Source organism: Fukomys damarensis, unplaced genomic scaffold, assembly GCF_012274545.1.
Source record: "Fukomys damarensis isolate Sample0158 unplaced genomic scaffold, DMR_v1.0_HiC HiC_scaffold_36, whole genome shotgun sequence".
In the NCBI taxonomy this organism is placed as follows: domain Eukaryota; kingdom Metazoa; phylum Chordata; class Mammalia; order Rodentia; family Bathyergidae; genus Fukomys; species Fukomys damarensis.
In genome coordinates this window covers 17323407-17334766 of record NW_022900948.1, presented here as the reverse complement: position 1 = coordinate 17334766, position 11360 = coordinate 17323407, and the positions used below count along the sequence as shown (strand labels likewise).

Below are 11360 nucleotides of genomic sequence, written 5' to 3'. Positions count from 1 at the left end.
TACACAGACCAGCTCCTGGACCCTGGCTTGCACCCTCGGATGCCTTAAAGGCCAGACATAGATGCACATTAGGGAAAACAGCCAAATGGCATCATTTTCAAGCCCTGGAGCCCAACATCTACATCACCACTTCCTACAGGCATCAATTACAAGCCCACTTAAAAGACTATTTCTGCATTGTAATCTGCATACTCCTGAGAGCAGAGATCATGCCTGTCTACGTCACCCCTGTGCCCATGGGGCACAGCAGAATATTCAGCACTGGGGAAGTACTCAGTAAATACTTGCTGAATGAATAACAATGATTATGTGCAGTTTCATGACTCATGCCTGTGCACAGACTGGCCCACCTTCCTGTGTTTCCCCAAAGAAATAAGGCTCTCTTAATAACACAGGCAAAACCCCAGAGACGGTGCTGCTGACAGGCTAAGGGACCAGACAAGTGCGTCTACACTTGCTGCTTTGTAGTCAAGAGATCTGAGTTATGATTCCAACTCCATCATGTCCCGGAACCTTGGACCAGACAGTGAGCTTCTGTGAGTCAGTTTGTTTCCTCATGATAAAGGGAAAGAGATCAGCCCTGCTCCTCTGGGCTGTGTACTATGATCACTGGCAAGGACAAAACATTGTAGTTCCAGACCTTAGCCCTTAAACTCCCTGTGTGGAGACCACAGGTTAGTGTCGGGATACGTCTGTTTGCAGGGCTGGAAACTGAACATAGGGCCTCCAGCATTCTAGGCAAGCATTCTGGGTCTACTTTCCTCAAGTTTATGTTACACTGAGCATGAAGCTAGTGTAGCCACACTAAAAAGAAAAGACACTACTTTAGGATCATATCAAAAGCAGTGAGGGTGAGCACCCTTACCTGATCCAGTGTATTTCGTTGCCATAGCCTGCTATCAAGAGGGTCTAGTCACTCAAGAATCTACACATAGCTGATAGAAGACTCAGAGAGGACATCTGGGGATGGATAAACCCAGACAAAGACTGATCTTTTTCTCTTTCTGAGTAAAGCATGATCCTGGAGGCAGTAACTATGTGCTACTTACTGGCATTTTGCAGTGTGGCCGGACAGGTACTGGGAACACAGCCTGTAGGAAATAGAAGGAGAGAGGTGAGGCCATCAGGATAACTGACTCCAGTGTAAACCAGTCTGGTGCCCACTGCAAGGTCCCCCTCATAGGTCTCCCCCAGCCCCATTCCAACTTACTCCTTTGATGTTAATTGCAGCTCCGGGGGGTCCTGGGGGGCCTGGAGGACCAGGTAAGCCAGGTGGGCCCTGAAGGCAGAAAAGAGAGACCATGTCTGAATTTGGGTTCTGGGAATGCAGAGGGGGCCACAGGACATTTCCCCAGATTGTGGTTAGGCACACCACAAGGAAGGGAGGGTCTTTGGTATGAAAGCAACCAACTTCTCCCTCAGGTAGGCCAGTCCGTCCACAGAGAACTTCCACATCCGTGACCTCACTGTCTTCATAACAAACCATGGAGAAGACAGCAGAGTAACAAGTACTGTCCCTGGTTGGCACATGCAGATGAGGGGAACCAACCTGCTCAAAGCCACAGAGCAATTTACAGTAAACATTCTGGAACTCATATTCTGCTTCCCAGCGCAGTGCTCGGTTGGTGCTCTTGGCACATTCCTAACTTGGGGGTGCCTGGCGAGAGCCTTAGAAGTGCAAAACTTAGTGCAAAACTCACATTGAGTGGCACAGTCATTTCCTTCCTTCCATCCTTCCTTCCTTCCTTCCTTCCTTCCTTCCTTCCTTCCTTCCTTCCTTCCTTCCTTCCTTCCTTCCTTCCTTTTTTGTACCGGAGAACTTGGGACCTGCACTTTGAGGCAGGTAGCAGAACAATTCAGCTAAATCCCCAGCCAGCACAGTCATTTTCAAAGCCAGTTGTCCTGGCCTCAATACCATGCAATGTCTCCTCCTTGCTGAGAGGAGGAACTTAGGATCTGAGAGCTGGCATTCTGATGGGCACACAGGAGAGAGAGCTACACTGATCACTTTAATGAAGGCACCAGTTTACCCAGTGGTACCTGTGGGCTAAGTAAAAGTGAGTCAATCCCAAAGACTTTAGGAAATTTTTATTCTGTATGTCTAGACATACAAAGCAGAGACTACGGCACAAAGAAAAGCAGCAATAAACAGGGCTGTTTTCCTATTGGTTTGGTGCTTATGGGCTGAGCATCTTTGGTGGGGGGCTTCACTTCTATAGACCTCAGTTTCCCCTGTGTGAAATAATGACCCTACAGAAACATCTCATAGGTTAGTTAGTTATCATCAAGACTATGTGAGCCACTGTACTTAAAAAAGCACTTTGCATGGTATCTGGTACACAGCAGCTGCTCCATAAATACTTTTCCTCAAACATGGCCTCAGTGTTTCCCATCTCGTGAAGCCCTCCCTACTTGGCTGATGCTCCACTGATATTTGCTCACAAGTACCGGCAGAGCCCCTATGACGCAAGCAATCCCTGGGAGTGGCTATAGGAGGGACAAAGGGACACTACCCTAGAGTCAGAAGCCCTGGGATTTGGAGCATTTTTTGAGCATGCTCAGGTACTTGCTTCTTTTCCTTCCTCTGGGATCTGCATAAGGTGGCTGATGCTCCCACCAAGGTGCTCTAGGTGGCGGGGACCCTTCTGAGAGCCAGGTAGGGGACAGAGCTGGGTTCAAGGACCTCTGGAAGTGGTGGCAGAAGAAGAAAACTTCATGGATACCACAAGATCTCCCCTCTCTCACCCTGCTCTGGACACCAAGGATGGGGTACTATCTCCTGGATGACACGGGGTGGTAGCAGTCAGTGGTTGTGGTACTCACCAGTGTCAGTATTCCTCTATCTCCTTTGGCGCCCTTGATGCCATTCAGTCCCGGGCGACCCTGAGACCCACAGGAGACACTTTAGTAAATTCCCTGCCCGGGGACCAGCCAGGCCACATGCTCTACCCTTTACATCCAGTCTGAGGAACGCTGATACCTACAGGTCTTCCAGGGAGGCCAAATTCCCCTTTGTGTCCCGGTGGTCCTTTGGGTCCCTAGGGGCCAAACAAACATCAGACTAGAAAACAAGAGCAACTCAAAGTCCAGAGAGCTGGGGGTGCCACACCCGCTTTAGTGAACAGTGGTAACTATGAACCATGGAGAGGAGCAAGGAGGGCAAGGAGCAATTACAGAACAGCCACCTTTTCAGCTTCTGATCTCCTACCTCTCCTCTGCTAGAAGCACTTGCTTAGCCCCATCTGATGCCCCCATTTCCTGCAGGCTGTACCCCATCTAAGGCCCCAAATCTTTACCACCAAGGCTGACTAAGGAGCAAGAGGCCAGCACCTTAGGGCCTCAGTGCTCAGGTATCTGGGTGCAGGGCTGGCTCAGAAGATGGACCTTTACTCTAGGTCATATAGCCTAGAATTCTGCTTTTTCCCAAGCTGAATAATGCCGCCCTGCCTTCCTTATTTGCCAGCCTGTCCAGGATTTGGTACCTGACCTGGGCTAAGATTTGGCTCCTACTGTCTTGAGGACCAGTCTTGGCCTGTTCTCCAACCAAGTCCTTCAGCGCTGGCTCTCTAGACTCCCATGTTTGTCTAGCCACTGCCCTGTTCCAAGCTCTTGCAAAAACTGTCATGCCTTTGTCACACAAATTAGCCAGCATCTGGGATACAAAGCCACCAATGCTGTACAAATATGCTCTTCCTTTAATCTTCTTCTAACCTTCCAAGTCCTACTTCTGGGTCTGCCCTATCTCTCAGAAAAATGGCAGATTTAAGCTAGCAGCCCTCTAAGTCTTTTCTTTCTGTCACCATTAACACAGATAGCTATGCCCTGAACAACTGCAAAGACTGCATAGAAACGGGGTCTGCAGTGAAGTTCCCAGTTTATATCACTCTTAAGGAAGGAGTTAGCAGGGCATAGCCCACTTGTTTGGCAGGTTGTAGTGCAATATTTCCCAGTGTCCATGTGCATGAGAATCACTGAGATCCTGCTAAAATGCAGATCCAGTGTGTCAGGGCTGGGCCTGAGGTTCTGCATTTCTAACAAGCTCCTATATCCAACAGCTGGTGATGCTGGTGCCTGAGCCATGCTTTGAGTAACAAGACCCTAGTGCATTTGCAAAGCAATTGCAAGCTAAACTAGTCACCAGGGCCACAGTTAGCGCATATGGCATCTTTATGCAAATTAAAAGGTGCCCTTACTGACTGTGTTTGGCAAGCTGTGCACAAGCTGGCCTTCAGTGGGACAACAGCCATGGCCATCTGCAGCCGCCTGCTGGCCCCATTGCTAACTATTTGTATTTCCTTTGGTACTGGAGGTTACTGAGTAGTTAACCAGTTGTGAACAGACTCTTCCAGTCTGCATTAGCTCTCAGCTACCCTACTCTGGGTGTCCATTCTGCCTGATTCCAGGACTATAGGCCTTAGAAGGTCTTTTATAGGATACATCTTGCAGATTACAGACCATTCAAGGACAACATCTGTTACACAAATCTGTGATCCTTTTTCCCTGGGCCTGAGATCCAGCTTCAACCAAACAAACCCCATGTACAATTCTACAGCTTATAATGTTTCAAAAGAATCAAGGGCAGCTTGAACCTTGAAAGCAGTGGTGTGCAGTGGAAAGAATCTGGACATAGATTCTGACAGGCTAGCCCAAGATCCTTCATCTGCTATTTACAAGCCACATGACACTGGGAGGTCACTTAACCTCTCTGAGATTTGGTTTCCTTATCTATAAAACAGGGGTTCTAGCTGGGTGCAGTAGCACACGCCTGTAATCCCAGAACACTGGGAAGCTGAGGCATCAGGACTGCAAATTCAAGCCCAGCCTAGAAATTTAGCAATTTATATTTGTCTCACAAATGTAAAAAATAAAAAGGGGCTGGGATGTAGCTCAGTACAAAGGGTCCTGGGTTCATTCCCCATCACCTGTCCCTCCCCGTTATAAAATGGAGCTCTGATAGTCACAGTTTAGAGTGGCAAGGGTGAAACGAGGTGACACACACAGGGAGGATCAGCAGTGTCTGACGAACACTGGATGCTCTCCACCTGAACTGTCTTCATTTTGGGAGAAGAATATATGACAGAACAGTTTAGGACTCTTGCCGGAAAGAAAGAGTCATGAAAACTGTTCAGACACCCACATGTGCTACAGATCCTTAGAATAGTAAGGCTGGGGGGTGAGCTACCATACCATCTAGTCTTAATCCCATTTCTTCTAAGTACAGATGGGCAAAGAGGAGCCCAGAGAAAGAAGAGGGCATGCTCCAGGTTTTGTAGCAAGTAAGTAGCAAATCCAGAATCCAAAAGGCCCAGAGAGATTGTGTGGGGTTTCTTTGAGGGGTTCCCTGGAAATGGGAAATCTTTAGTGGGCAAGCACTGCAGTATAACTTTGAGGGCTCAGCACCACCTGATCCCCTTTCCTGGACACATAGCGATGCTACCTGTTGAAGCCCTGGAATCAGTTCTGGCCAATGAAATATGCTAGAAGTGATGTCTTCCATGGTCTCTTCCCATGCCCAACCTTTAGCCTGCCAGCTGCTGGTATGGCCTTGAGTCCACAAGATGGCAGAGTCATAGCATGGATGTATCCTGAGTCCTGATTCACTTTAGGGGGGGCAATAGGGAGCCACCACAGTAGATTTTGTAATCGAGAGACAAAGCTGTTACTGTATTCAACCACTGAAATGTTTATGTAACTGCAGTTTGCCCACCCTAATACACACAGATTTTGTCACATTCTTTTTATTTTCAGTGCTGAGACAACTAGCTTTAACTGAGCCAGAGTATGACACATGCTTCAAAGCCCACTCCAGCAGCTAAGCGACACTCTGGCTTACCATTGGTCCTGGGGCTCCATGCAGTCCAGGCTCACCCTAAAACGGGGAGATAGAGAAGTGTCACTCAGAGGAACACTGTTGTAGTAACAAAGATAGGAAGCCAAAGCAGATGTGTGTCTTCAGGGCCTGGTGGCATAATTACCTTTTTCCCCTTCAGCCTTTCCAGAGGAACATCCCCTGTCAGGATGGTGCCTGGCTCACCCTTCTCACCCTGTAATACAGAACACCTTTTGATGAAGTCTGGCCTCCTCCTGCCATCTTGTCCAGAGTGTCTCTAAGAACTGTCAGTCCTTGCTCCATGACTCCTCCCTTTCATCCTGCCTTTCGGGTTCCTCCAGCCCCACTACTCCAACATGATCTCTCATTAAAGTCTCGCACCAGTGTTTGCTTCAGTGGCACATACACTGAAGTGTTGTACCAGCCCCCGCTGAGGCTGGGTGTTCCCAGAGCCCTTCCCTCTGTGTACCGGCATTCCCTATCCTAGAGCACAGCCGTGGTCCGCATGCCCCTCCAGGGCTCCCACTGAAGACAGATCTGTACCCTCACTCTCAGTGCTCTAGGACCCCGCCCCACCATGGTCCTGTCTACCTCTAGCCATGTGACACCCCTCCAGGCACCTCTCCTCCTACTCTGCTTGATGGCTTGCTTTCCTAACTACTTGACTTGAGATCTGTCCCCACCAAAAATCCCAATTCTTGTTTAAACACCTGAAATTGAGAAAGAGATGAAAGCATAGACACCAGAGGCCTCTTCCAACACAGAGGCCTCGTGTGTCCCCGTGGGCAAAATTGCCTCTGAACTCCAGGCTCCTGCGTAAACACCTATACGTACTTGCTCAGATAAAGCTATCCCAGACATTGGGAAAGAGGAGATGGAAGTCTGGAACAAGGATACAGGACACTGACCCGAATCCTGCCTTTAGCAGAGCCATCAACTATACCTGGAGGCCCCTGAGAACAAGGTCAGGTAGAGGAACCTTCTATAACTCTCAGAGACCTTCTTGCTGGCCCCTGGGGAGCTGAGCTGGGCCATGGAAGCCTCCTTTCAACAGGGCTGGAAGCAGCCAGGCAGTGGTACCACAGTGAGCAGAGCAGCCTCTTCTCTCCACCCACAAAGCCCACACCTGATATTTGGGTCTTACCACTCCGCTGGTGAGGAAAGGCAGTCCTGAGCACGCCAGCAGCAAGAAGAAGCAAGCACAAAAGTGTTAGAGGCAGAGTAAGAGGAAGCACATTTGCTGCTGTGGCTGGAGCAAAGCTGCCTGGGCACTTGTCTTGGTCATTCGACGTGGCAGAGGGGCGGGGGCAAGAGTTGCACATCAGGCCCTCTAGATCCACCTGACCTTGCCACATAGGACACAGAGCATTGAAAAGGCAAGAACCTCTCTTGCTCAATCCAGTCTCCTCATAAGCCTAGGCGCTACCTTGGCCCCTTCTCCCTTCCATAAGCCCACAGCAACAAAAGCAACCCCAAGACATCCTTGCCTGGCCCCAATTTTTTGCACAGAACACACCCCTCTGCCACTCAGAACTGTGGTTCAACAGTCACTGTTGTGGTTTAACAGGTCCTCTGTCCTCTTTGAGGGCTGGTGTGGGATGGTGGGAAAGGGAAGGACAGAATCCCAGCTCCTCCCTCTTAGAAAGCAGGCCCTTCAAACTCCCCATAACAGGCTCGGGAGCACAAGCTCCTGCACCCTTTGCTCAGTGAAGACTTCCGGCACAGCAGGCTGTGCACTGTCCATTGTCTCTTTGGACAGTGGATGAAAAAAGAGGGATGGGATGAGTACATAAATGAATGGGTAAAGAGAAGGTCCCAATCCAGAGTCCCTGAGATCTGTTTGTGGATGTCACTCTACACTCCCATCTATAAAAACCAACTGAGAAATTAATTCTAGGAGCCAGTGTGGAAGGTACAAAGGCCAGTTCTGTACCCTGGGAGTTCTCAGGAACTGTGAACACTTAGCTTGGCATGCTAAGTATTTATTCCAAACTTTTTTGGACCATGACCGTCATTCAACTGCAGAGTGTCCCATCTTATAATGTCTAAATATCAGCCATTATTTTATTCTTTAATTATGGACTCTTTCATCCAACAGTCATTTCCGATGCCATTTGTGCAACAGGCCCTGTGCTAGGACCCAAGCTATAGAAGAGTCTGTTCTTAGGGAGCTAATATTCTAATGAAGATGCCCAACAGGTGGTTAGACAAAGCACAGCGCATGTGAGACCAGCATTTCAGGGAGTGTTGAGTTGCATTCCCTTTCCAAATTACGGTGAAAATCAACTTCACCCATAAAGTGAACTTCACCATGGAGGAACTCTGACAGTAAATAAATTAACAGCTGGAGAGTGACTGTAACAGGCACAGGCCTTCTTTAGGACCTGTCGAAAATATTCTAGAATTAGATAGTGGTGATGGTTGTACAACCTTTGAATATACTTAAAAAAAATACTGAATCATACAATATAAGGGAATTAACTTAGTTGTATAAGAAATGTTTCTCAAAGAAGAAAAAAGTTAAAAGTTATGTTTAATCAGATGGAAATGGTTAGCAAATTCAAAAGCACAATCCCAATCTGATTCCTAGATTCCTCTTACCTGTTCTCCTTTGAGCCCTGGAAATCCAGGCACGCCAGTGTCACCTTTTGGTCCTCTAGGACCCTGGAAGGAATTGTTGGAGGGTATTGTGTTGTTAAAATTAAATGCTTTCACCAATCTAAAAGAACAGAGCATGCCATTCTCCAGGTGGGTTAACCATGACATTTTCTCACCTGTAAGAGGCTCTCAGAGATTGTGGCCTGATAGAACAGAGGCAGCTCTGAGCCTTAGGAGGCCCGCAGACCCACAACTCTTTGAGCATTAACTGATGGTGCTGCCAAAGCACTGGTCCTGCTGTTATCTGGTCTTACTGCCTCGATTCCCCCACATCTCCCTAGGCTTTCCTGCACCGCACCTTCTCCAACACTCATCCTCCAACACTCTCTTCCTTCACTGGCTCCTACAAGAGGGGATCCAACATCCTATCTGACACCTGAATCCACCCCAGCACTTCATCTTCCACACCACTGGTGTGACTCCCTTCCCTTGGTCCCTCATCTCCCGCTTCCTTATCTGAACTAATGTTCATGCCACCCTCTGCCAAGCCAAACTCCACACCCAGCCAGATGCATCCTCATCTCAACTCCAAGAAGCACTAAATGTCTTTGACAATGTCTCATGCGGCCATGACATCCACACCCAAAGGACATTTAAACACTTTACTGATATTTAACTTTTCACAAGCCCTGTCTCATCTGGGTGAAAGGGTGAGCTATCCATGATGCTGGTGGCTTTCACATGAAATTCTCTCCTTCCCTTTCTCTCAAATCAACTCTTGAATGAATCCCCAATACATAAAATATGTCAAATGGAGCTTTTCTTGTTGCTGTTGTTTTGTTTTTTGGTACTGGGGATAGAACTCAGGACCTTGTACTTGTGAGGCAGGCACCAGAACCACTGAGCTAAATCCCCAGCCCCAAAGGAGCTTTTCTTAAAGAAGCTCAGTGGCCTACATCCTGACTACTTGGCCCCCTCCTTCCTCCCTGCAGTGGTTTGGAGGCTCTGCTGAGTTTGGCCTCTTTTTGAGCACAGAAATTCTCAGAGAAAAAGTGCGCTGGAACATGCCCTGGGCCACACTAGGGCTGGAGTTCAGAGGTCAGGCTTCTTCTCCTCCTAACCAAGAGGTTGTCTCATGGCTACCACTCTCCTGCTTTTTTGTTTTTTGGCAGTGCTGGGGATTTAACACAGGGCCGTCTGCATGTTAGACAAACAGTCTACCACCGAACCATATTCCCAGCTGTTCTGTTTTTTCTGTACAGCTAATATGTATTTTTGGTGTTTTCATAGTTTATGTGCCTTTAGAAAATATAAAAAGTTCAGGAAAGTATAACAAAATAGAAAGAGATCATCCATAGATCCACTATCAAGAAACAATTTTCATTACAATTTTGATAAATTTCCTTCATTTGTCCTAGAAGTAGTGCATGCCACTTGTTGGCATGAGGCCTTTCAGACCTGCAACATCTTAGAGAAATTGTGCAGGCTCCACCCTGGGGCCAGGCCTTTGGCTTCAGCACAAAATCAAAGATTTCGACAAAAATAATCACTTTCTACACTGATACACATTTTCACCTTGCATAGGGCAAGTCCTGTAACTGTGCACACACAGACTATTAATTATTAGATTACTATTCTATGGCTCCTTTCCTTGCCCTGCTTTCCAGGGTCACCAACCTATTTCTTTAGGCACTATTTAGACTTCACCAACTTGAAATGTTTGACTCATCTATTGTCATTCATAGCAGCCAACTGCTGGCTCAGACTTTGGTCCTGGAATAAAGAAACACAAGTAACATCTAACCCTCCACAAGCTGCTCATGGAGTGGTAGAGGAAAAACAAATACACACAATGGCACAAATAACTGTTATTTAAGGTGGGCCCGAATCACCAAGAGTGGTGAGAATAATGCCTTACGTGTCTCAAAGAACAGGACATGCGGAGGTGGGAGCAAGGAGAAAACAATGAACAAAATGGAGCGAAAGCTCATTCAGGCAGTGATGGAGAAGAGCATGAACACAGCCTTGGGGCACAGGTGGAGGACAGCTACTGTGGTACTTACTGGGAATCCAGGCAGCCCAGGCAAACCATCAGGCCCCTGTGACACACCAAAGACAGAATTTCCAGAGTCAGGTGGGAATTGTGCCCCACAGAGCCACTCCCTCCCAGCCTGTCTGCACCCAGTGAGCTCAGTGTCCTATTTTGTGGAGGATGCTGGGGCCCAGGAGAGAGGAGACCATGTGCCCAGTCATGCAGCTAGTTAGTACCAGAGGCATGTGCTATACTGGGACCACTCAGACTAGCCATTTTCAAGGATCTGGGACATTAAGAATTTGTGCTTCATTATACTGAGGACCAGGGTCTCTTTCTGCCAACCTCAGGTACTTGCTGCTACTGAAGGTATAGGAGTTTGGCAGAAGAAAGAAAGAAAAAAGGGGAGAAGAAAGGAAGGGAGGCGGGGGGGTGGTATGTAGAGGAGGAAGAAACAAAGAAGGAAAAGAAAAGAAAGATGGGTAGATAAGATGGGACTGCTACCCAGTACATTAGAGCTTGATCCAGTGTAGGGATGAAGGGGTCCTGGATTCACCCAAAGCCAGGTCAATGGTTGGGAAGAGAGCAGGAAAGAAAGGAAGAAGAGACATGGTAACGCAGGCAGACAGGGCCAGGGACTAGCGGATCAGAGATGCCTACTCTTCAATTTTAAGCTGTATGTGTCTTGCTTTAGCATCAAACCACCTATCACCTAAAACCTCCAATAGTTAGGGATAAAAAGACCCTCTGTGAATGGGTTCCTGACTATTAGCTGTTTGCAATAGGGTTGATTACTGGGGTTTGGGGGATGCTATTTTTATTTTATTTATTAATTTTTTCCTTCACACTGAACTACTTCCCCATCTTTTTTTTTTTTTTTTTTTTTTTTAAACAGGTTTT

The 11360-nt window shown here is 47.7% G+C and overlaps 1 protein-coding gene across 1 annotated transcript in view; it reads right to left on the bottom strand.

The window, feature by feature from the left end:
- Positions 1-11360, bottom strand: part of Col15a1 (collagen type XV alpha 1 chain) — a 104055-nt gene that overhangs the window by 18794 nt on the left and 73901 nt on the right. Inside the window, exons 22-29 of the mRNA XM_010614381.1 lie at positions 10492-10527; positions 8432-8494; positions 5976-6044; positions 5834-5869; positions 2985-3038; positions 2824-2883; positions 1211-1279; positions 1050-1091 (exon numbers count right to left, since the gene is read on the bottom strand). Coding sequence (XP_010612683.1) covers positions 1050-1091; positions 1211-1279; positions 2824-2883; positions 2985-3038; positions 5834-5869; positions 5976-6044; positions 8432-8494; positions 10492-10527 — 429 coding nt within the window. The remainder of the gene's footprint in view (positions 1-1049; positions 1092-1210; positions 1280-2823; positions 2884-2984; positions 3039-5833; positions 5870-5975; positions 6045-8431; positions 8495-10491; positions 10528-11360) is intronic.